Source organism: Pseudochaenichthys georgianus, chromosome 5, assembly GCF_902827115.2.
Source record: "Pseudochaenichthys georgianus chromosome 5, fPseGeo1.2, whole genome shotgun sequence".
Classification (NCBI taxonomy): Eukaryota; Metazoa; Chordata; class Actinopteri; order Perciformes; family Channichthyidae; genus Pseudochaenichthys; species Pseudochaenichthys georgianus.
In genome coordinates, this window is record NC_047507.1 from 16765285 (window position 1) to 16786342 (window position 21058).

The 21058-nt window shown below is 41.8% G+C and overlaps 3 protein-coding genes across 4 annotated transcripts; 2 read left to right on the plus strand and 1 right to left on the minus strand.

The window, feature by feature from the left end:
• Nucleotides 1-307: 307 nt before the first annotated feature.
• brpf3a (bromodomain and PHD finger containing, 3a) lies at nucleotides 308-11115 on the plus strand. Of its 2 annotated transcripts, none has more exons than XM_034083370.1 (13): nucleotides 308-627; nucleotides 1705-3228; nucleotides 3471-3627; nucleotides 4721-4852; nucleotides 5256-5384; nucleotides 5488-5800; nucleotides 5896-6225; nucleotides 7905-8453; nucleotides 8537-8594; nucleotides 8925-9013; nucleotides 9187-9284; nucleotides 9415-9569; nucleotides 9659-11115. In XM_034083370.1, exons 2-13 carry the CDS (start codon nucleotides 1724-1726, stop codon nucleotides 9840-9842), a joined length of 3699 nt encoding a protein of 1232 aa, XP_033939261.1. In that variant the 5' UTR covers nucleotides 308-627; nucleotides 1705-1723; the 3' UTR covers nucleotides 9843-11115. The 2 variants fall into 2 exon arrangements, with proteins under 2 accessions (XP_033939261.1, XP_033939262.1); XM_034083371.1 differs by having other exon boundaries at nucleotides 9211-9284.
• A 432-nt stretch (nucleotides 11116-11547) lies between these two features.
• Nucleotides 11548-17682, minus strand: mon1bb (MON1 secretory trafficking family member Bb). The gene is made up of 6 exons (XM_034083820.2): nucleotides 17553-17682; nucleotides 16840-16931; nucleotides 16161-16751; nucleotides 14405-15197; nucleotides 14059-14206; nucleotides 11548-13060 (listed from the first exon to the last, which is right to left on the minus strand). Exons 2-6 carry the CDS (start codon nucleotides 16913-16915, stop codon nucleotides 12833-12835), a joined length of 1836 nt encoding a protein of 611 aa, XP_033939711.1. The 5' UTR covers nucleotides 16916-16931; nucleotides 17553-17682; the 3' UTR covers nucleotides 11548-12832.
• Nucleotides 17683-18664: 982 nt separating this feature from the next.
• Nucleotides 18665-20995, plus strand: tcta (T cell leukemia translocation altered). Its single transcript, XM_034082484.2, has 3 exons — nucleotides 18665-19080; nucleotides 19171-19222; nucleotides 19542-20995. Exons 1-3 carry the CDS (start codon nucleotides 18870-18872, stop codon nucleotides 19582-19584), a joined length of 306 nt encoding a protein of 101 aa, XP_033938375.1. The 5' UTR covers nucleotides 18665-18869; the 3' UTR covers nucleotides 19585-20995.
• The last annotated feature ends 63 nt before the right edge of the window (nucleotides 20996-21058 follow it).

Here is a 21058-nt window from a genome sequence, read left to right on the forward strand (position 1 = left end):
TAGTTTATTTTTGTATTTTATGTGGTCATTACTTCGATATTGGATTGTTTAAATTACAATGTATCCCGAGAGATAGCAGGTGTATAACAGGTAAACCTACCTATGGGAAATAAAGACCAGGATATAAGGCGCGCAATATATGCTTCGTTGTTTTTCTCATCGCTTATTTCTGTTATGATCTACTTGTTGACTTCGATGAATTCGGTTTATCTCTTCAACCAATCGAAAAACGATGCGCGTTGCGCGCGAGGTGAATCGGCCTCCTACAATTGGCTGAGGTGTTTTTTTTCCAAAGGGGCGTATTTTTCTAGCCATCTTGACTGAATATTTAGCCCCATCCAAGGAACATTAATTTGATATCTTCGGCATTTTGCTACCTTTAAGTTGGGAACAAGCACCATTTGGAAGGTTTAAAACATAACTATGAAACCGGGTCGAGTTTGTGTGTATGACCGAAGTCACAGCGGAGAAGTGAAGGGCTGAAGATGACGCTGTCGCTCCTGAATTACCGGCTAGCTAAGCTAACGGCTAGCATGTCCGCCTTGGTTGTAGTCTGTCACTAGCTGACATTTGGCTAGGTGCAATTATTCTGTCTGGCACTCGCACTGGAGAGGACGACTTCGTAAGGTAAAGCACTCTGATATTTTCGGCCTTTTCAGCGTTGCTTAGGAAACCTGCCGTTTTGTTAAACAACTTCTAGTGTGTCCTGTCCGACCGAGTAACGTTATCACATCAGCGAGAGAGAGATAGTCTTTTTGCAGGGGTCTGGAGTACAAAGCTGCAGCCGAAACGTTGCATATTTGCAGTGACGTGAACTAATGTATACATGCAAGTCATTTTTGAATTCAGGCTCGGTGCATACAGTGTGTCTGCTTTCTGGTTGCTGTTGGCATGTATAATTGGGCTGCTAATCAACTTGCAATCCAAATGTTGTCTGTGCTGTTGTGCGCTTAAAATGGCTGACAGATGTTAGATACTCGGGTTGGTATTTAGCGCTCTTCAACCTAACTACGCACAGCAACAAGGAAAAAAAATAGAGGATACTGACATATGATTGGGCTGAGGGAAATGAGGGAGTGATCAGGCTCCAGATTGGACCAATGGAGAGACAGCTGAGGTGCATACATGCGAGCAGTGCAACTCACAGTAGTTGTGTTTGTGCAGTAAGAGTACTTGAGGTGTCATACTGAGTTGACCCCTTTTTACCTATTAAATGTTGTGACGAGGATTGATAATGAATCACAACAAGGCTTACAATTACATTGCATTTAGCTGACGCTTTTATCCAAAGCGACTTACAATTAGTGCATTCGACCAAGAAGATACAAACTTGAAGAAAACAGAATCATATAAGTACATCAGGTTTCATAGAGCCAAAACATTTCAAGTGCTACTCAACTAGCTTTAGATAACCCTTTATTAGTATGTAAGTGCTTTGTTGGTAATTTTATTGCTCGAAGTGGAGTCGAAAGAGATGAGTTTTTAGTCATTAGTCAATAAATGCAAAAATATAAAAGCTCTCTTCAAGGAGTATGATTAATAAGGGTAATATTTATCATGCCACACATAGGAACACCAAAATAATAACAGATAAACAATCTCGGAGGGGAATTATTACATACATTTGTAACCATTTTATTTATTCATAAATGATTAATTTGTATTTTTAATTCATCATTAATTTTTTTTCTCTGTATCTGTCAGGGAGCTGGTGTAAACTCCCATGCGGAAGGTGAGCAGGTGGGAATGTGAGACAGTTGTAAGCGGACTCAAAATGGGTAGGGGCCGAGGCAGAGGGAGAGGAAGGGGCAGGGGATCGTCTGGCCAGCTGCGGCCCCCCTCGCCCTACAGACTGCAGCTCTCTCCATCCAGGGAGACTTTGACGTACGCTCAGGCACAGAAAATAGTGGAAGTGGATCTTGAAGGAAGGCTTCATCGGATTAACATCACAGATCATCTGCCAGTTATTACCGAGGACGAGATGATGGCCCAGGACATTGCCGAGTGCAACAGCAACAAGGAGAACAGTGAACAAACGCAGAGCAAAACCAGATCATGCAGGAAACCTTCAAACTGTAAAAGTAGGAGAAGTGGTAAAAATACATCTCACCAGAACCAACGGTCCGGCTCCCAGCAACACTCAGGACCTACTAACTCCCTCCACCCACCATCTAACCATATCCCTCTGCCCGAGCCCGTCTTTCGTGTGCTGAGTTCCGTTACCCCGTCAGAGGCAGCTCCTCTCCCAACAGCCTACTATCAATACATAGAAAAGTCAATGGAGGAGCAGGACAGTGTGGCTGAGTACGACATGGACGAGGAGGACTTGGCCTGGCTGGAGATGGTTAATCAAAAGAGGGTGTGTGACGGGTATGCCTCTGTATCGGCAGACACTTTTGAGCTGCTGATTGATCGCCTGGAGAGGGAATCCATCCTGGAGTCCCGCAACCAGGCCCTGTCCCAGAGCGCCGTGGACGAGGACGCCTTCTGCTGCGTCTGCCTGGACGACGAATGTCTGAACAGTAATGTCATCCTGTTCTGTGACATCTGTAATCTGGCCGTCCACCAGGAGTGTTACGGTGTGCCCTACGTACCCGAGGGTCAGTGGCTGTGCCGCTGCTGCCTGCAATCCCCCTCCCGTCCTGTAGACTGTGTGCTCTGTCCTAACCGAGGAGGTGCCTTCAAACAGACAAGTGATGGACGTTGGGCCCATGTTGTCTGCGCCATATGGATCCCGGAGGTGTGCTTTGCCAACACAGTGTTTCTGGAGCCTGTTGAGGGGGTGAAGAACATCCCTACTGCTCGCTGGAAGCTCACCTGCTACCTGTGTAAGCAGAAAGGCCGAGGAGCATCCATCCAGTGCCACAAAGCCAACTGTTACCGAGCCTTTCATGTCACCTGCGCCCAGAAGGCCGGCCTGTTTATGAAGATAGACCCAGTCCGGGAGACTGGGGTCAACGGTACCACCTTCTCTGTGAAGAAAACTGCTTTCTGTGAGCATCACTCTCCGGTGGGGTCCCGACGGGACGGGTCTGGGGACGAATCGGTTGAAGGGAGACTGGTGGGGGGAAGGGGAAACCGGGGTCAGAGGTCCTATACTCAAAGCCCCCCACCAACACCACCAAACAAGAAGGCTACCAAGGGCCAGAAGAAGAAGAATACGAAGGGTCGGTCATCACGCCGCTCAACCGTGCCTGTGCTGCTCGTGCCTCAGATCCCATCTCACAGGTGTGACATTTGCATACTGTTACATTTACATACCAAGCATGCCTTATTGATTTACTGTTGTTTCTGCTGTGTTACAATATGTATTAGTAGTATTGTTGAGGTTACACTGGTAACACAGGTTTGGATCCAGTGCATTAAAAAAGTATTTTATGTATATTTATGAATTGATATTTAAATGGCCTAACCATATCACAGTACTGCTGCACCGTTTTCTTTGATGTAATACTGTTACATCTCCACAGGCTGAACAAGATCTGCACAGGAGTGGAAGTCCAGAGGAAGAATCAGTTCATGCAGAGACTTCATAACTACTGGTTGCTGAAACGACAGTCACGAAATGGGATGCCTTTAATACGCCGACTTCATTCCCATCTACAGGCCAACAAGACTGCAGAGCAGGTGAGGAGAGAGATAATGTATTTATGTGTTTAAAACATGAAAAAATACTCTGATAAAGTATAAATAAACTATTATTTAATTTAGGGGTGCTTTCAAGAACTCACTTATTTACTTATTGTACGTTGCTTTGGATAAAAGCGTCAGCTAAATGTAATGTAACTCAACAGGACAATTAGTATCATGACATACAAGGGTAATAAGTCAATATAATGCCATGCTGTAAGTAAGGCATTGCATATAGCAATTTTTGTATCTAACTTCGAAAATACCGTTTAATTATAAGAACACCACCGTCTGGATAAAAAGGTCAGTTGATTGCATATGGATTTAGAAGTTAATATATAACTACATTACCCATTTTAATTATCAACGCCCATTTTCATTAACAGTCATTAGATGATCAGACCTTCAGAGAACCAATGAAGTCCTCTGAGTCAGTGGAGTCACTAGGAGCTGAGCACTTCACACCATGTTTGTGTTCTCACACTGAAATTAAAACATAAGCCCAGACATCACACTTGCAATGGCTGATTTAAATACATGGCAGGCTTCCACACAACCCTTCACAGCTCTCTCATATTTGCTGTGGACCTCTCACAGCTGTAGAGGTGTGCAACAATTTATGGATATTTATTTGTAATCTAATGCCAATTTTCTTATAATGGTAGGGAATGACTTGAGCTGCTTAAGGGTCATAAAATGCAGGTTAAAATAAATATTTTCTCTAAACGTATCCGCAGGTTTATAAAATACATCTGTATGACATCGTACATTTTTAATCTGATGTCCCTATGTTAGCTTTTTATACAAACTTAAACTTGTTAACATAAAAATGTAAATTGGGATCCAATCCATTTTTCACAAAAATCCTCATTGCATGGATTTAGACTTGAGTGTGCGATGTGATCATTATTATTTTCTTTCTTTCTGGAAACCTAAGGGACTAATTCAATTACTTTTCAAAAGGCGTCTGATACCTTTAGCACACTTTAATCTCATCACTGCTCTCCAACGCAAAGCTGGAAGAAATATTGATTGTGATGGATTTGAAAGATGAATACAAGTTTGATGGTTTTGTTTCTTTTGTGTTCAGAGGGAGCCTGATGAGAAGCTGTGTGCTGCAAGAGAGGAGCTACGATACTGGCAAAAGTTGAGGCAAGACCTGGAAAGAGCCAGGCTTCTGGTGGAACTCATCCGCAAGAGAGAGAGGCTAAAGAGAGAACAGGTGCGGTGAACAGGAAGTGTAGACGAGCTATAATTATTCGGGGGTATTTTTTACACCCTTCTGTATTGTCATTAATAAGCACGTATATCAGAGCTACAGAACTACTCTGCCATTTTGCCATAAAATGTAGCTTTTCAAACGTGAATACTTGCTAATTGTTTCCCATCCATGATTGATGGGACAGTTCAATCTGAAAACCTTGCAACCTTGGAAATAGTCGCATTTTGTTTTTGTCTATTTTCTAAAATCTTACCATCTATGAATAATCTAAGTGAAATTAAAAGGCGGATGAAGCAATAACGAAAAAGTCCTTGGATGCAGCATTAGTCTCTGCTCTATTCAGCATTTGGAGTAACCTTGGTGTACGCTTCTCTCTGCTGTGTGTTGCGTCATCACTCTTTAGATGAAAATTCAGCAGGCTGCTCTTGAGTTGAAGTTGACCCCTGCGCTGGTGCTTCTGCGATCCACCTTGGAACAACTGCAGGAGAAGGACACGGCAAAAATCTTCTCTCAGCCGGTAAATCAGTCAGAGGTTGGTGCAGTTAGAAAACTACTTAAATACAAAATTCATACCAAGCATTGCATCTGTTTTGTCTCTGGCCCGGCTAACAGTCTTATTCCCATCATCCTCTGAGGTCCCAGATTACCTGGAGTTTGTTTCCCAACCCATGGACTTCTCCATGATGGTTACCAAACTGGAGGGACATGCCTATTGCTCCATCGCGGACCTAGAGAAGGACTTTAACCTCATGATCTCCAACTGCCTCAAGTACAACTCCAAGGACACCATGTTTCACAAGACAGCCTTACAACTCAAGGAGGTGGGCGGAGCTGTTCTCCGTCACGCCCACAGGCAGTCTCAGAGCATCGGCCTGGACCCCAGCACTGGCATGCATCTCCCAGAGTCTCCAAACAAACATGGCTTCTCCAACTGCACCTGGGATGATGGTGAGTTGAGTGTGGAACATGCTAGTTCTTTGCAATAATCACCCTCATGCCTCATCTCTGGGTTTATTTCCTTTGTCTTCTTGTCCTCCCTACAGTGGACTCTCTCTTGGACCCAGACAACAGACTGCACCTGACCACAGAGGAGCAGCTGAAGGCTTTGCTGGACAAACTGGATGTGGTTGCATCCATGCGCACCAGTGGGGGTCGAACCAAACGCATCAGACTGCTGCGGCGAGAGATCAACAGTCTCAGACAGAAGATGAACCAGCCGCAGCAAAACTCTCAGTCTGTACACGGTAACGACAAGGAGGAGGATGTGAAAGAGGAGGAAGAGGAGGAACAAGAGGAGAAGAAGGAGAAGGAAAAGAAAAAGAAGACAAATGTTAAAAATGGACCTTTGACAGCCGTCTCAAACTCTGCATCAGGTAAAAATGATTTTCATGTCGTTTATGCCTCTGTTAATGCCTTTTTTTAAATGTATTTATCGAGCTGCAACTTCATAAGTCCAGTGTGTTGTTTTGTACTATCAACAGTTCAAGACCAAATTGTTCATGAATAATTAGGGATGTAACGATACCAAAAACTCACGGTACGATAATATCGCGGTAACAAGTCCACGGTATGGTATTTATCGCGATATTGAATAATAAAGAAAAAAAAAAGGAATTTTTTTTGAAAGTGTTCTTTATTAAATAATAAATCTGATTTCTACAGCATTTTAGTAGGATAGCAGTATTTTAAAGTGTCAAAAACAAAGTGACAGTAACAGACTGGAACAAGAAAACCAGTAAAAGTCACTAGTCACTCACTCAGCATCATCAGACAGGTTTTTAAGAATATGAGCATGTCCACATTTCCAGGTAGATGCTGGGATGTTTGGGCGTTTACAATATCCCCTGCTGTGGAAAAAACTCTCTCGCTTGGTACTGATGTTGCTGTTAACCGAATATTCTTTTTAACAATGACGAAAAAATCTGAAAGCAGCCTGTCATTTTAACAGATACTTGGAACAGCGCCAAAGTTTCCCCGCAGCGAGGCTCTGGTGTTATGCCGTATTATGCATGCCCTCCAAAAGGAAATTATATAGTTTCCAAACCGTACTTTGCCGTACAGATCATTGAAATGTCTGGGAGTTTTTGCTTTACGCTGTGCGCGCTCCCGCGAGGTGCATGCATGTCTCGGTGGGCATGCATAACACGGCATAACACCGCCCACCCGCCCCCCCCGTTGACAATTCACGAGCGTGCTCTCTCTCCCCCCACCCCCCCGTGTCAGCGCGACACGTTAGTGGCAAGTTCAGACCCGGCGGGTAATAATGGATTGTGACGGATATTTTACGATCCTGTCTGTCAAAATGACGGACAGCAAAAAATTCGAACGCCACCTCAGTGGGACGGAGAGATATGCTTTGGCCATGGGTGACAGCAGTGGGTCAAACTGTGCATTGTCTCTCCACCACTTCAAAAACAATACAGTTTTTGCCAAGAAGGTGAGGCTTATTGACAGGGCGAGATATAAATATACTGTTGGTACTTGTCAATGTCTCTAGGTATTTAAATGTAGCCCTGTAAATACGATGTCCTTTTGTGTTCTGTTGTTTTATGTTCATGTTGTAACCTACTTGCTGCCATGTTGGACAGGTCTCTCTTGAAAAAGAGATCGATGATCTCAATGGGACCACCTGGTTAAATAAAGTTTTTTTTTGTTTTTTTAATAAAAATGTATATCGCGGTATTGGGACGTTTATTGGGACTCACGACGGTATTGGGACGTTTATTGGGACTCACGACGGTATTGGGACGTTTATTGGGACTCACGACGGTATTGGGACGTTTATTGGGACTCACGACGGTATTGGGACGTTTATTGGGACTCACGACGGTATTGGGACGTTTATTGGGACTCACGACGGTATTGGGACGTTTATTTATCGCGATATTCGGTATATCGTTACATCCCTATGAATAATACAATAAAATGCACTAAATCCTGATATGGCAGAAGCTGCAACCAGAGAAGTCTCGATATGAGTTAATAAATGACTTATTACGTAATCGTTTTAGCTGTATTTATGGTTCTTCTATAACATTTGTCTTTGATGCAGATGACTCTCCACCTGTGCTGGAGCTCACCTGCCCAGTGTCCTCACCTCTTCCTGGCGAGGCTCCTCTGGAACCCCCCGTCCTGGGCATCGCCCCTGGAGGGCGGCGGTCTCCTGGGCGCTCCTACAAGCGTCAGAGGTCATCCCGCAGCGGAAGCAAAAGCCAAGGTGAAGACGAGGCTGAAGTTGGTGAAACACCGTCTTCACAAACAGAGGCTGTTCACGAGGTCACTCCGCTGGGAACCCCCCCGACTCAGCCTTTGGTTGGAGTCGGTCGCCGTACGTCTGTTCTGTTCAAAAAAGCTAAGAATGGAGCGCGGATGGTCAAAAACAAGTCTCCGCCTCAACAGAACGGGCAAATATCTGAGGGGAAAACCAACGGGATGGACAGCACCCCGGTCAGCCCAAAACCCCCCAGTGTGACCAACATCACCACCTTACCTCCTACCCCCAACGCCTCCCCCACACCCCCCTCCTCACACCACCTGAGGTCCAGAGGCCCCAGCTCAGAAAGTGATGCTGATAAACTCCCTACACCACCCAGTGAAGAAGGTAAGAACTAAATATTGACTAAATTACAGCTAGGTAATTTAAGACATCTATTTTTGTCACTAATTCAGTTGTGTTTTGGCCAGGCCTGACAAATGGAAAGCACACCTCTGTGGATCATGATGATGAAGACCAAAAACTAAAGTGAGTACGGAGCCACACAGGCAGTGCACCCCATGCAAGAACCTCTCAGACTTCTCTTGAATATCTTGAATCTCACAAATGAGCACCTCGTCATGAACAGATTGCATTTATCACGCTAAAATAAGATATTTACAACAGGTTTAGTTTTGTGAATCCAACACTTGTCCAAGCAAATCCAAAAAGAGAAAGTTTAAATGTTCAGCACAAAAATTCAAAACATATTATTCTTGCATGAGGTCCATTTGTCTTTGACATCCTTAGCCATTTCAGTCTAGCTATAGTCTCACCATACATTTTTCTAATCATAATTCAATTCTGTATTGTTTACAGCTGTAGCGTCTCCCCGCCCAAACGAAGTCGTGGAAAACCTGCATTGGCAAAAGTTCCAAGCAGTGAGAACGGAGACATCTGTGGCTCTGGTGTGTATAAGGCATGCAACTAAAAACTGTAACCATCTAAGTAGTTTAAAATGCCTCTGCTTTTTGGATCACAATGGAAAAGCTTTCTATGAGCCATACAGTTTAAAAAGAAAATAAGATTAAAATGTCCTGAATACAAATGAATTGAATGTATGGGAATATCCTGTTCACAGGACAGTCTACACTTCTGTGTTCAGAAAGTGAGACCGAGCTCGGACCCCTGGACCTAGTTTGGGCCAAATGCAGAGGGTACCCATCATACCCAGCTATGGTGAGGATGTAGTTGTCTTGGAGTTATGGTGCATCAGTCTCAGAGCTGACATAAAGAGAAAAGCCTCCCTGTTTCCTATAGAAGGGCGTGATAATCATGTAACTTAAACTGACATTATTCATTGTTTCAGATCGTTGACCCAGACATGCCCCAGGAAGGGCTTCTTCACAACGGCATCCCCATTCCAGTGCCTCCCGTGGAGGTGCTCAAACTGGGAGAACTGAGAGAAACAGAAGAAGGGGAAAAGCTCTTCTTGGTGCTTTTCTTTGACACCAAAAGAACTTGGTAAGATTCAGACAAGCCGGCTTAACCTCATACTGACTTTCAAATCAGTCATGAGCAGTCTTGGTCATTTTGTCTCTTCTGCTTTTCAGGCAATGGCTACCTCGGGACAAGCTTCTGCAGATGGGGCTTGACGACACCGTGGACAAGCTGCGATTAATGGAAGGCAAGAAACCCAGTGTTCGCAAATCTGTGCACACTGCGTACGACCGGGCCATGGTACATTTAAATCACATCAGGGGAAATGTTAACTTCACTCCCTCCAATTTTATATAACATTTTAGTTTCAATGTATAGAAGCTTTATCAATGCTATTTGAACAGGTGGGGAAGCTGGTTGTATTTGAAGGTTTTTCCTGCATAGAAGTGATTTATAAAATGGATAGAAAAAGTGCTTGAAGACATTTTCCTAGATGAATTTGTTCATTTATTCCTGTAATTTTTGTAAAAGATTTTACACAACCACTATTGCTATGTGTTCATATAAAGTTTTTATTTTAGGGCAAAGTGAGTCAAGACTAGCTGAAAAAAGTGTAAATATGAAATTGTCAAAGGGATCGTCTTGATTCAAAAACATATTTAGATTGTATTTGCCATTGAAATGTCACTGTGTTTGATGGGGTGTGAAAGTCCCAATTAATGTTCACGTCATATCTGGACTGCAAGTTTGGCTTTGGAAGATAATTCAAAGACATTTCCTTCTGAGTGATCTGCACTCCGTTGAATTACAGACCCTATTCGAGTGTGAACTCATTTAGCGAAATTGCTCGATAGACACAACAAGATAGATGTTAAGAACAATTCGGCTGCCAATTCTTCAACTTGCTGTCCAGCTAAGATGTGTGGTCGGTGGGGCTTAAGAGGTCTTTACTTATTTTTCCATATTGTGAAACTGTGTTATGATACTATAATGTCGGAGTACCTGGTGCAGCTACTTGGTTAGTGAGATGTGAAGCCACTACAACAGTGAAGCTGGTTATTTTGTGCTCATAACAAAGTCTACTGCGATCACTCACTGGAGAACCTGCAAGTTGTCTGCTAATCTGGCTGAAATGACTTGAAAAGCACAATCGGTTCGTTAAAAATAAAAGAAGAAAAACGTGTAGGATTGGTGGAGCCATACTGTATGTGGCATTACAGTGTGTGTGTGTGAGTGTATATACATATATAAATACAACCTCAGTGTAGTAAAGGTGCATGTGTATAGTTTTGTAAATATGTAAATCTATGTTTATATTGGCTTACATGAAGTAATTTAAGGAATGCAGAAATCAAATTTTAATTTATAATTTGTGGCAGGAGTGTTATTTAAAAAGTAAAATATTGAAAAGATTTATGTATGATGCTAAGTAGCTCTTTGTAATAGTGATGGTATTCACCAACATGTCAGAATATATTCTGTAGGAGTGAGGAGGCACAGAGCTCTGTAGGCAGCAGTGAACGCACCGTCTACAGCAGGACGTTTTGGATCATGTCACATGAACTGTTCTGCAGGATCTATAATCTGAGACAATATTTTCTCACACAAGAATAAATGCTGTTTGAAACTACTTCCTGTGTGTGTCGTCTGTTGACTTTTCACATGTTTTGTCCGACATCTTCCTCTGTAGGTCAAATGATCGTTTCAAGCAGGGTTTGAGTTATAAACTGAGCTCTATGGGGGTCTTTTAAACTACCACATGCACGCGCGCACGCACACACACAGCAGCAGCCCTCTACTTGCTACAAACTTAAATATGAAAAGGTTCAACTACGCAACGCACACCACATCATCTCGGTTTGCGCAGCACGCTCACAGGCATAGATTGCACAATGTATTGCGCACCTTGGAGGTGCAGTGCAGGTGTTCTTTTGGAAAACATGTTTTTCTTTTTGTCTATTTACCTCGTTAACGTAAATAATACTCATTACATTCACACATGCATTATTTGGGATTAAACAACTCAATTACCCCAATTCATGAAAAGTGCACAATGATAAAAAGTTAAAGATGAATTTGTTAGCATTATTTATTACATTTTTCAAATTGTATTTAGGTATTGCGCACATTTCGGTGTCAAATTCTTTTTGCCACCATAATCGTAGTGAAATGTGATATCCTGACAGCCTTAGTGTCACATTTTGATAGTCTCAGAAAATATTACAGAAAATCAGACATTACTTACAATGCGATGAAAATGTGTCATTTTCTGCTAGGTAATAAATTATGCTTGTTCACAACATCTCTACTTAATCAGGACAAGTATAGATTTGTGCAATCTGGGATTTATTTCATAATACTATAGACATACTCTTAAGACTTGCATTGACAAGAACATCCTCAAAGGACACAAGGATGAGGCTACTGTTTATAAACCATCTTTACAAAACTGTCATCGAAAAAAGTCGCCTGAAGTCACTACATCGAGTGTTGACTGATAATCATTGAGTGAGCTCAGTGGCATCTTCTTAGCTAGACTCGATGACAATGAAAACACTAGCTGAAAATAATGACGTTGTCAAGTAACAGGCTGAATCTCGTGAAACTTGTTTTCTACACAAAATGTAACATGAATGAAACCTGATCATCTTAAAATTTGAATGACTGGGATATAAAGTTCTATCACTGGGATGTGCAAATCAACAGAGAGCAATTTGCCTGTTCGTAACGCAGCCTGAATGACACATGGAGGCCCATCCCTGTTCTGGAAGCCAGTTGTTGTTTTACCAGTTTATGCTGAGCCCGAAAACATGCCACGCATTCATGCCGTGCATATCCCGTTTTGTTCCATTGGGTGCTTTTGTTCCATGAAATAAATCTCTATTACAGAGTTTGCAAAAGGTAGTTTAAGTTGTTTTTACTTCCTCATCTTTACTTACTGCTATTAATAGTTATAGCTTGTGAATAGCCTGTCATCTGCGATACATTCACTGTCCGCGAGGGAATTTCCTGTCTTAATGCAGTAATAAAACAATATAAAAACATTTAAATATCATTGCAATTATTTTCTACCACAGTTCAATTTAAAACATACTAATGCTGTTTTGCCCTGACTGTTTCTGATCAAAAGCAGTGGCGCAATGACATGCTTTCTTGTTCAGGTAAAGAAATACTACTATATTGAAAGAGTTCATTCCTTCTTAAATATTGTAAAACGTTTGTAGTGTTTGATTCCAGTAGTCGATGTTTGTCTAGTCCAACATGTTTCAAAAGAGGCTTCGAAAATATCTTGGAACCAGTGTACAAACTATTGTTGAATGAGGCGGAGCGCTAAGAGAGAGAGAGTCCTATAGAAGAGATAAGAAGCCGTTATCTGTGGAGTCCTGCTGGTCAGATTTACCACCTCGAGAGCTCTTGCTGGGATTCGGGGTGGTTGAATACTTTGGGGGGTATCTGATGAAGAGACGGTCCTCCTCCTTCTTAATCCACCTCAGAAGCTTGGTGATAGCAGTGATAGCACAGGCCTTTGTCACCAGAGGACTGAAGCAGGTGTACAGCTCAAACTTACTGGTGACCTGCGGCAGAGAAGAAAAAAGACAAATTAAGTCACGGTCTGCATTATTAGGAGAATATTTTGACTTTTTTTTTTTTTTATATATATAAATAGAAATTGTTGAATTAAATGAGAAAATAGATATAGGTTCTTTAAATATAAAGCTACAACCAGAAGATAACTGAGCTTAGCATAAATGCAAATTACAACAAATCCACATACAAGCAACTTTAAAGCTCTCTAATTAACAGGTTTTATGAGTAAATCAATTATAACCTGCTGTCTCATGAGAAATTATCAATAAGATAAATGCTATTTTCAGATGTTTGTATTTTTTTGTTAAGTTTATAAACTGTATTTTCTACACACCTGAAGGAAATCAAGGTATTTATTATTAAAGTATTATTGTTCAAATTGTATTACCCCAAAAAAAAAAATAGAGTTCAAATATTCATTTTTTTCCCTCTAGTACAGTTCATCAAGAAAATTGCAATATCGTATTGTCTTCCTCTAAAACTATAAAAACGGTTATTTGCAGATGTTAAACCAGCTTTACCAACAATTGTATCAGAATGTGTAAATGCTAGATTTAAGTTAATGAAAGCAATTTGGCTTTGTATTGTATCAGAATAAAAACATAATGTAATTGTCCCATTATCGGCCACATAAATATAGTTCATCCCAAATATGTATTGTATAGTGACAGTGCCCAGCCGTGAAATAGTACAACACCTAACCCCCAGTAAAACCACAACAGCTAATTGTTCCCCTTATTTCCATTTGTTTTTATGCTAAGCTAAGCTTACAGTCTCTTGGCTCCAGCTTCATATTAAACAGACACATAAGAGTGAAAGTTTTATCTAATCTAATCTTTTTGAAGGAAGCAGATGAACATATCTATGAAAATGTTTCCTTTAGTAATCCTTCAAACACATTTACAGTTCACACCCTCATGTCAACATTAGTGAATATTGGCTAAGACAGTATTTAGAAGATGTATATGGCGACAGTGCTACATACCCAGGCGAGCAGGGTCTCCCTCTCAGCCACGTGGTAGATGAGCTTGAGGGGTCGGGAGGTGCTGTGGATGCGGCTGTGCATATACCGGTAGAGGTCCAGCAGTCTCATCTTCTCCTCTTCACTGCTGTACGGGGCCTCCATCTCTGGGCTACATGCAGCAACACATTGCACAGTAAAAGTTAATGACAAAAAAGCATTCAAAGCATTACAAATACAAAGATACAGTAAAATACAACGGCAAATTAATTGATTTGTAAAACATAATGCACCAATTTAGAATAGTTTATGTCCCCACTGTAGTTGCATAGATAATAATAGTGAAACACACTCACACCCCCACACACACCTGGTGAACTGAGTGAGCTGCTGGTAGGTGTCTGGCACGTCAAAGGGCTTGTACATGAAGTGTCTGAGGTCTGAGACGCCCACCTGGCTCACGCTGTACGACTGGACTTTGGCAATGAGGCTCAGAGAGTTCTGCGCCATCATGGCTTCCTCTATCTTCCTCTTGCACTCAGCTACAGCGTAGAAAGCTTCCTTGTCTGTCGAGAGCAGCAGCAAGCAAACAGTGCATTCTGGAGGGTCCAGGTAAGAAATGTATGCATAAAAGTAACAGTCAGGATTAAAGAGGGGGAGGCAGATGGGAGTCCAGATCTCCCCAGCCTGAAAGGCAGAGGAGGCTCCGATGAGGTTGAGCAGGAGATGGATGTCAGCGGGCTCCAACCTGGAGTCCTCGATGACTGTCTTTTCTTGGACGATGGTGAGCAGCCGGTTGTTGGCGATGAGGATGGAGAAAACCAGATTTGGGGTGATGGCTTTCTGCAGTATCTGGCTGATATTGTCCCTGAGAGAGGAGGCCAAGGGTAAGCACTGTACAGCTACCAGCAGGAAGCTAGGGTCAGAGTCCACCAGGTTGAGAAGACCGTCCAGAATCTTCTCTGAGCCCGCCAGAAGTCTCCTCAGGTCGTAGTTCTTCTTGTGTTCAAAGATGCGAGATATGCTGGCTTGTGTGAGCATGCTGATGATCTGATAGTAGACATAGAGGAGCTCTCCACGCAGCTGCTTCTCCGTCTGACGACTGCTGGAGACACACACCAGCACCAGAGGCCCTTTCTGTAAAAACACCACGGTGTGCCCATCTGATGCACGAGAAAAACAGACATCACCAAGCATTAATGTCAGTACTGGTAAATCACACACACACACACACACACACACACACACACACACACACACACACACACACACACACACACACACACACACACACACACACACACACACACACACACACACACACACACACACACACACACACACACACACACACACACACACACACACACACACACACACACACACACACACACACACACACACACACACACACACACACACACACACACACACACACACACACACACACACACACACACACACACACACACACACACACACACACACACACACACACACACACACACACACACACACACACACACACACACACACACACACACACTTTACAAATGAATTGTAAACAAAAGTCTAAAATTAAAGATATAAGATAAGATGGACTTTTATTAATCCCTCGTGGGGAAATTATTTCTCTGCATTTGACCCATCCTAGTGTTAGGAGCAGTGTGCTGCCATTTTGAACGGCGCCCGGGGAGCAGTGTGGGGAACGGTGCCTTGCTCAGGGACACCTCGGTAGCACTTGGTCTTGCCGGGACTTGAACTGGTGACCTTCCAGTTCCCAAGCCAAGTCCCTATCGACTTCACAACCACCGCCCCTGGACATGTTGTGGACTTGTGTGTGTAAATAGTAGTATAAACTTCCAAAATAAATTGCTGTGCTACTTGATGAATGTAAAATAGTTGATTAAATGTGTAGTTGATATTAACGTCTCCATGCTCACGTCATAATTATTTTTTTGGTAATAATTTCTTGTCCACTTTGGCAAGCTAGAGTCACTGCGACTGCTCTTGGTACCCACTTCCTCTGAAAAATGCTTACACTTGCTTTAATTAATACAAATAGAAAATTGCATCTATAACAAAGTTGCAAACGTTATATGAAAGAAAACAAAAAATGCTCTCACCTGAATAGATTGAGCGGATGATATTATCTCCACTTTGTACAAAGGAAACCAGCGCCATCATGACTCCCATTGTAGAAGAAAGAGCCTCTTCACTGCCGTAACGGGAATATATGGGTTTGCCTGCTTCACTCAGAACAAAAACATGCTTCCTGTGCTGCCTCCAGCTGTCAGCTGTCACATCCTCATCACGATGAGACATAAAAGCAGGAGGCTCCTGGGTTTCTGCCTCCATTAAGGGAGAAGACCCTCCCTTCACGCCTAGTCCTTGCTCCTCCAGCTTGGCCTTGGCCAGCATTGTGGCAACAAACTCCCCAGAGTCGCTCCGCTCATTGTCCGTGGCAGTATCCTCATTTTCTATGTCCAACTGCTGGGAGGACACATTGTTCTGACACTCGGAGCTTTCGGTCTCTTCAGTCTCTAGCGGTGTTACCTGGTGAGAGTGGGGCTCTCCATCCAGACTCTCCTCCTCAGCTGTAACGTCTGACAGTGAATCTGCAGGCTCCTCTTTAACAGCGCTCCTGTGTTTTCTCTCCAACGGATAAGGAAACATGTGATTCCCCAAGAGGGAGAGAGAAGTCGCCAAAGTGTCAGCTAAAATAAAACAACAACAATTAGTTTATGTAATGAATGATAAAGACATGCCAGCTTAAAATGTGAATAGCTTGAAACAATAATTTACCAGGTGGATTGCTCTCACAGGGCGGATCACAAATCTTCACTCCCTCTGTCTCTCCTACTTGATTGTCTCTCTCCATGATACCATCCCAGTCACTGGAGATTTAAAATAAATTACAATATTATTATTATGTATTATATTACAACAAAACAATTCGAAATGAACAGCAGTATAGCTAACTTATGTATAAAGGTGGTTGTAGCATGCATGCACATCTCAATCTCTTATGAATAGGATCAGTCATACTGGAGCAGTGGTCAGGTCACATGATAACAGAAATAATTGTTACAACTCCAAGATACCAAACAGACTTACATTTTACACTGATTTAATCTCCTAGCAGCCTGGCTAATGTGACACTGCAGACACAGGGCAGTCGGTTAAAAGGACGGGGAGTACCGGTAATTGGTGTTTGACCGCCAGAACTAGAGAACAGACGTTTCTTTAATAGTAGCTTAACTTACAAACACGTTTCTTAGTATACGAACTCCTTTACAATCAAGAAAGCCTACCTTAACATTCTGATACATATTTGACTGTATATTCCGATGCAACTAATGAAATGTTGCTGTCTGCACTCTGCAGTTACATGGCTAACACTGCTTGCTAGCAAGCGACACTCACAGATCAATTTCATGGCCTCGGCTTAACAATTAGCATGCCAGTAATCGTGGTCAGCTAAAATCAGACAGATAAAGACAAAGAAAGATACTTACGATTTTGAGCCGTCCAAACGTTGAGTTGAATATTTTATTCACTACATCAACTTTCATCAACAGCCCGGCTCCAAACAAGCTGTCAGGAATGAGAAGCAGAAAACAAATGTTCCTCTTACGACAGCAGACATCCGGAATCTCTGATGACAAGCTAATCTGACCAATCAGGCTGCTCTGCGGCGAGGTTTAGCCCCGCCCCCTCACGCTGCGTTCCTTATGCACTGCGTATGAAAGCAATGTACGTTGGAGCCTTTATACATACAGTACAGTCTATGGTTGTAGCCTACAGTCTATGGTTGTTGCTGGATGAGCGTAATATTTAAAGTTTATACTTTATAAGTTTAAAACAGGAATCCCATCTTGCTATTTCAGCATTAGCCACATTGTCCTACGGGTATGTGATCAGCAGTGTTCCCTACCAACATTTTAGAGAGATAAACACATTTGTTTTTGTATTATACATATGTGGGTTTGAACTCTAGCAATATTTTTTACAATAAACATACAGTCTCCTGTATGTCCGGATCGATACAATACTTTCACGTGCAACAGTAAGGGTTACTTGATACCCTTACTTATGTGACCTGCAATGTGCAATATACACAATAATCACTTGTTATGTGAACAAAATATTTTTTTAGAAATGTCCCAACCTTTTTAATAATGTCTCAACACCTTAATATGTTATGTCCCTTCGTTTTTTAAATTGGTAGGCTACTAATTTTAACTTCTTTTATTCTATTACGAACGTGTGTTTTTCTTCTCTATATATTAAGTTAGCTAACACTTATTATCGCATGCCTTTTTTAACTGCTCTTCGACTTTTGCTGGAACACTGTAAATATCCCCGTTTAAAGGAATTATAATTCTGATTCTGAAATGGGTTGCTAAGCAAACTCTATGGTAGTGCTGGGCTCACAAATGTGACTACGAGCTAAGTAAACTCACATTTATGCTGGTTTTAGCATTACATTTCATTTGAAACACATACTAAACAGCCGGACGTGCTGTAGACATATACATGCTCCAGTATAATATTTATTAAAAGTTGGCTAGAGAAGACTATTTGAACGATGTTTGTTGTTGTAAACTAGCAGGGCTAAACTACGTAACATCAGTCTATGAACGTAACTTACGTCATATCCGATTCTCCAATCCTCGCCACTGACACAAACAACGTAACAGTAGGGACAGGGAAGAGATGGCGACCAGTATGTCAAACGCTAACGTTACCTAGCCAAGGTGATGTTTTTTAAACTACCCATTAGATAAAGAGTTTACCTTGTTGATTTCACATAAGCTAAATAACCGGACACTATGGAGGAACCGTGGAACTTTGAGTTTCTGTCCCGCATCGCTGACAGCTGCTTGTCGTTCCTCTCAGAATTTGTTGACGACTGGCTCGCCAACGATATGAGAGTTTGCATATTCAAAATCCTACTCAGCTGGCTAATTGTAAGTCTTATCGCCATTCACTTTGCCTGGAAAGTGTACGGAAATACAGTCAACGACATGTATTATCGGCAAGGTACGTTTTCTTTGAGCTTATCTGTATCAGTTGCTAAACTAGCGCTAGCCACGTTGGCTTCATCTCTGGTGTGTTTGTGTTGATTTTTAGGGACTGGACAGAATGGAGGCACTCCTGAAACAGCATCTCATCTGAGTGGATGGTAGGTGTCCGAGCATCCGTGTCGCTACACACAGGTAGATGATCCTCCTCACACTATCTGCTGCTCTAAAGCTTCAGTTTATATAGGCCTGAGCATCAGTGCAACAGTTACGATCTTTGCTCTTTATTATTATTGAATACCTAATAATTAAGGGATATGTATTTCCTAGTTAAAAATGTTGAAAGGATAAAGTGTAATCTAAACGTAATACATTATTGCCAACAGATCACTAATAGGGGTGGGGGGGAAAGTGTATAAGAGCCTGAGGTATTTTATCATACTTTTTTGATTTAGAAAAAGCATTATGTTGTTCTTGCAGGGAAGGCAAAGCAGGAGATACCCTAAAGACTCATCGCGATTAACAAGACATGGGTGTCGGACCTTTTCCAAGTGAGAGCTGGGCTCCTGTAACGAGACATTAAATGCACCCTCAGACTTTGCTTCAATGCATTCAAGATGCATGCACATTCTGGCAACTTCCCGAAGAAACATCTGCTATGCATACCAACAGTGTCACACTGATATCCACTGTATCAACTACATAGTGCTGTGAGTTGTTTATTTTGGCTTGTCAACATTGGTCATTGAGCAGAACCTTGCTTGAATTGATTTGTTGACAATGGTCAACTTTTTTTTCAAGAGGCTTCAGTACAAATGGGTCCTACAATGATGGGATTGTGTGTGAATTGAGGTGCTTTAAGAACACGGACACGGTGGCACACACTTACCGCAGAGCAAAATAATTGGACTTGTTTAGATTTATGGAAAGAACAATTAACACTGTTTCTCATTACCTGAGAGGAACATTGTGTGAACCTAATGTGAGATACAGAGTGCCTGATTAGAGTATTTACCCCTCTTTGACTTTTTCCATGTCATTTATTAAACATTGAACACTCAGCCAACTCCTGTGCCAAAATAAAACAACATATCAGATACAACGGATCAAAATTTGATTCTGATATTAAATACTTTTGACTGTTTTGTTAAGAAATGCAGCATTGTACTGCACTTCACCAGTTTTAGAATAACATCTGTAGCAGGAAAAACATACATGAGATCTGGGCTGTGCCAGCCGCCACAAAGCATTGCAGCACGTTGTATGGATGTTTCTGTACAGGAGGCCAAGGGGCTTATGATGGGAGAGGCTCAGCTGAATGAACCACAATACAGGAAAAGTCCTGAAGGAAAAACTGCTGCATTTAGCTTGAAAACAAAGCCAAAATGGCTTTAAACAACAATATTTAAATTCTTTAGTGATCAGTTCAGAGTACACACCTCAGTCCAGATTAGATAATAATTTGGTCATCAGATTTCCAAAACTGAAAGAAATCTATCCATAATTAGTAGATTCAAAGCCATAATTGCTGCCAAAGGGACCTGAGGATTAAAATATTTTCCTATGTGATCAACCATTTAGAAAAAAAATTCTGTTAAGTAAGTGGCAAAAAGATTAGTTAAATCCACTTGGGATTTAATGTAAAATAATAAAACATGAGAAATTCAAAGGGGAGTTGAATACTTTCAAAGTGCATTGAATGAGCCATCTTACCATCAGCTATTATAACTGACGTTATAATACTGTTATAATGGTGAAGATAAGACGATGTACTGCAGTGTGTATTTACAGAAATGTTTAATGATGTGCATAGTCAAAGGAACTAAACTACAAAATCATCAGCATATGAGATAACTTGAAGTTCCTGAGAAGAAAATACAACTGCAAGTTTTATGTAAATGCTTGGTTGATATTAAATGTGTTGTTTTTGAAAATACTGACGTCATTGCAACTCTCATTTAACGTTTTGTATACACTCTGTGGCTGTTAAAATGTAA

Bases quoted from the DNA above. Each gene is read 5' to 3' on its own strand.
- mon1bb (XM_034083820.2), bottom strand. From the start codon at position 16,915: ATGGAGAGAGACAATCAAGTAGGAGAGACAGAGGGAGTGAAGATTTGT. The intron at 15,198-16,160 runs GTGAGAGCATTT...CTCGTGCATCAG, and splicing joins CATCCGCTCAATCTATTCAG to ATGGGCACACCGTGGTGTTT. The intron at 14,207-14,404 runs GTGTGTGTGGGG...TGCTGCATGTAG, and splicing joins CAGCTCACTCAGTTCACCAG to CCCAGAGATGGAGGCCCCGT.
- tcta (XM_034082484.2), top strand. From the start codon at position 18,870: ATGGAGGAACCGTGGAACTTTGAGTTTCTGTCCCGCATCGCTGACAGC. The intron at 19,081-19,170 runs GTACGTTTTCTT...GTTGATTTTTAG, and splicing joins CGACATGTATTATCGGCAAG to GGACTGGACAGAATGGAGGC. The intron at 19,223-19,541 runs GTAGGTGTCCGA...TTGTTCTTGCAG, and splicing joins GCATCTCATCTGAGTGGATG to GGAAGGCAAAGCAGGAGATA.
- brpf3a (XM_034083370.1), top strand. From the start codon at position 1,724: ATGCGGAAGGTGAGCAGGTGGGAATGTGAGACAGTTGTAAGCGGACTC. The intron at 9,014-9,186 runs GTGTGTATAAGG...TCCTGTTCACAG, and splicing joins CGGAGACATCTGTGGCTCTG to GACAGTCTACACTTCTGTGT. The intron at 9,285-9,414 runs GTGAGGATGTAG...TCATTGTTTCAG, and splicing joins ACCCATCATACCCAGCTATG to ATCGTTGACCCAGACATGCC.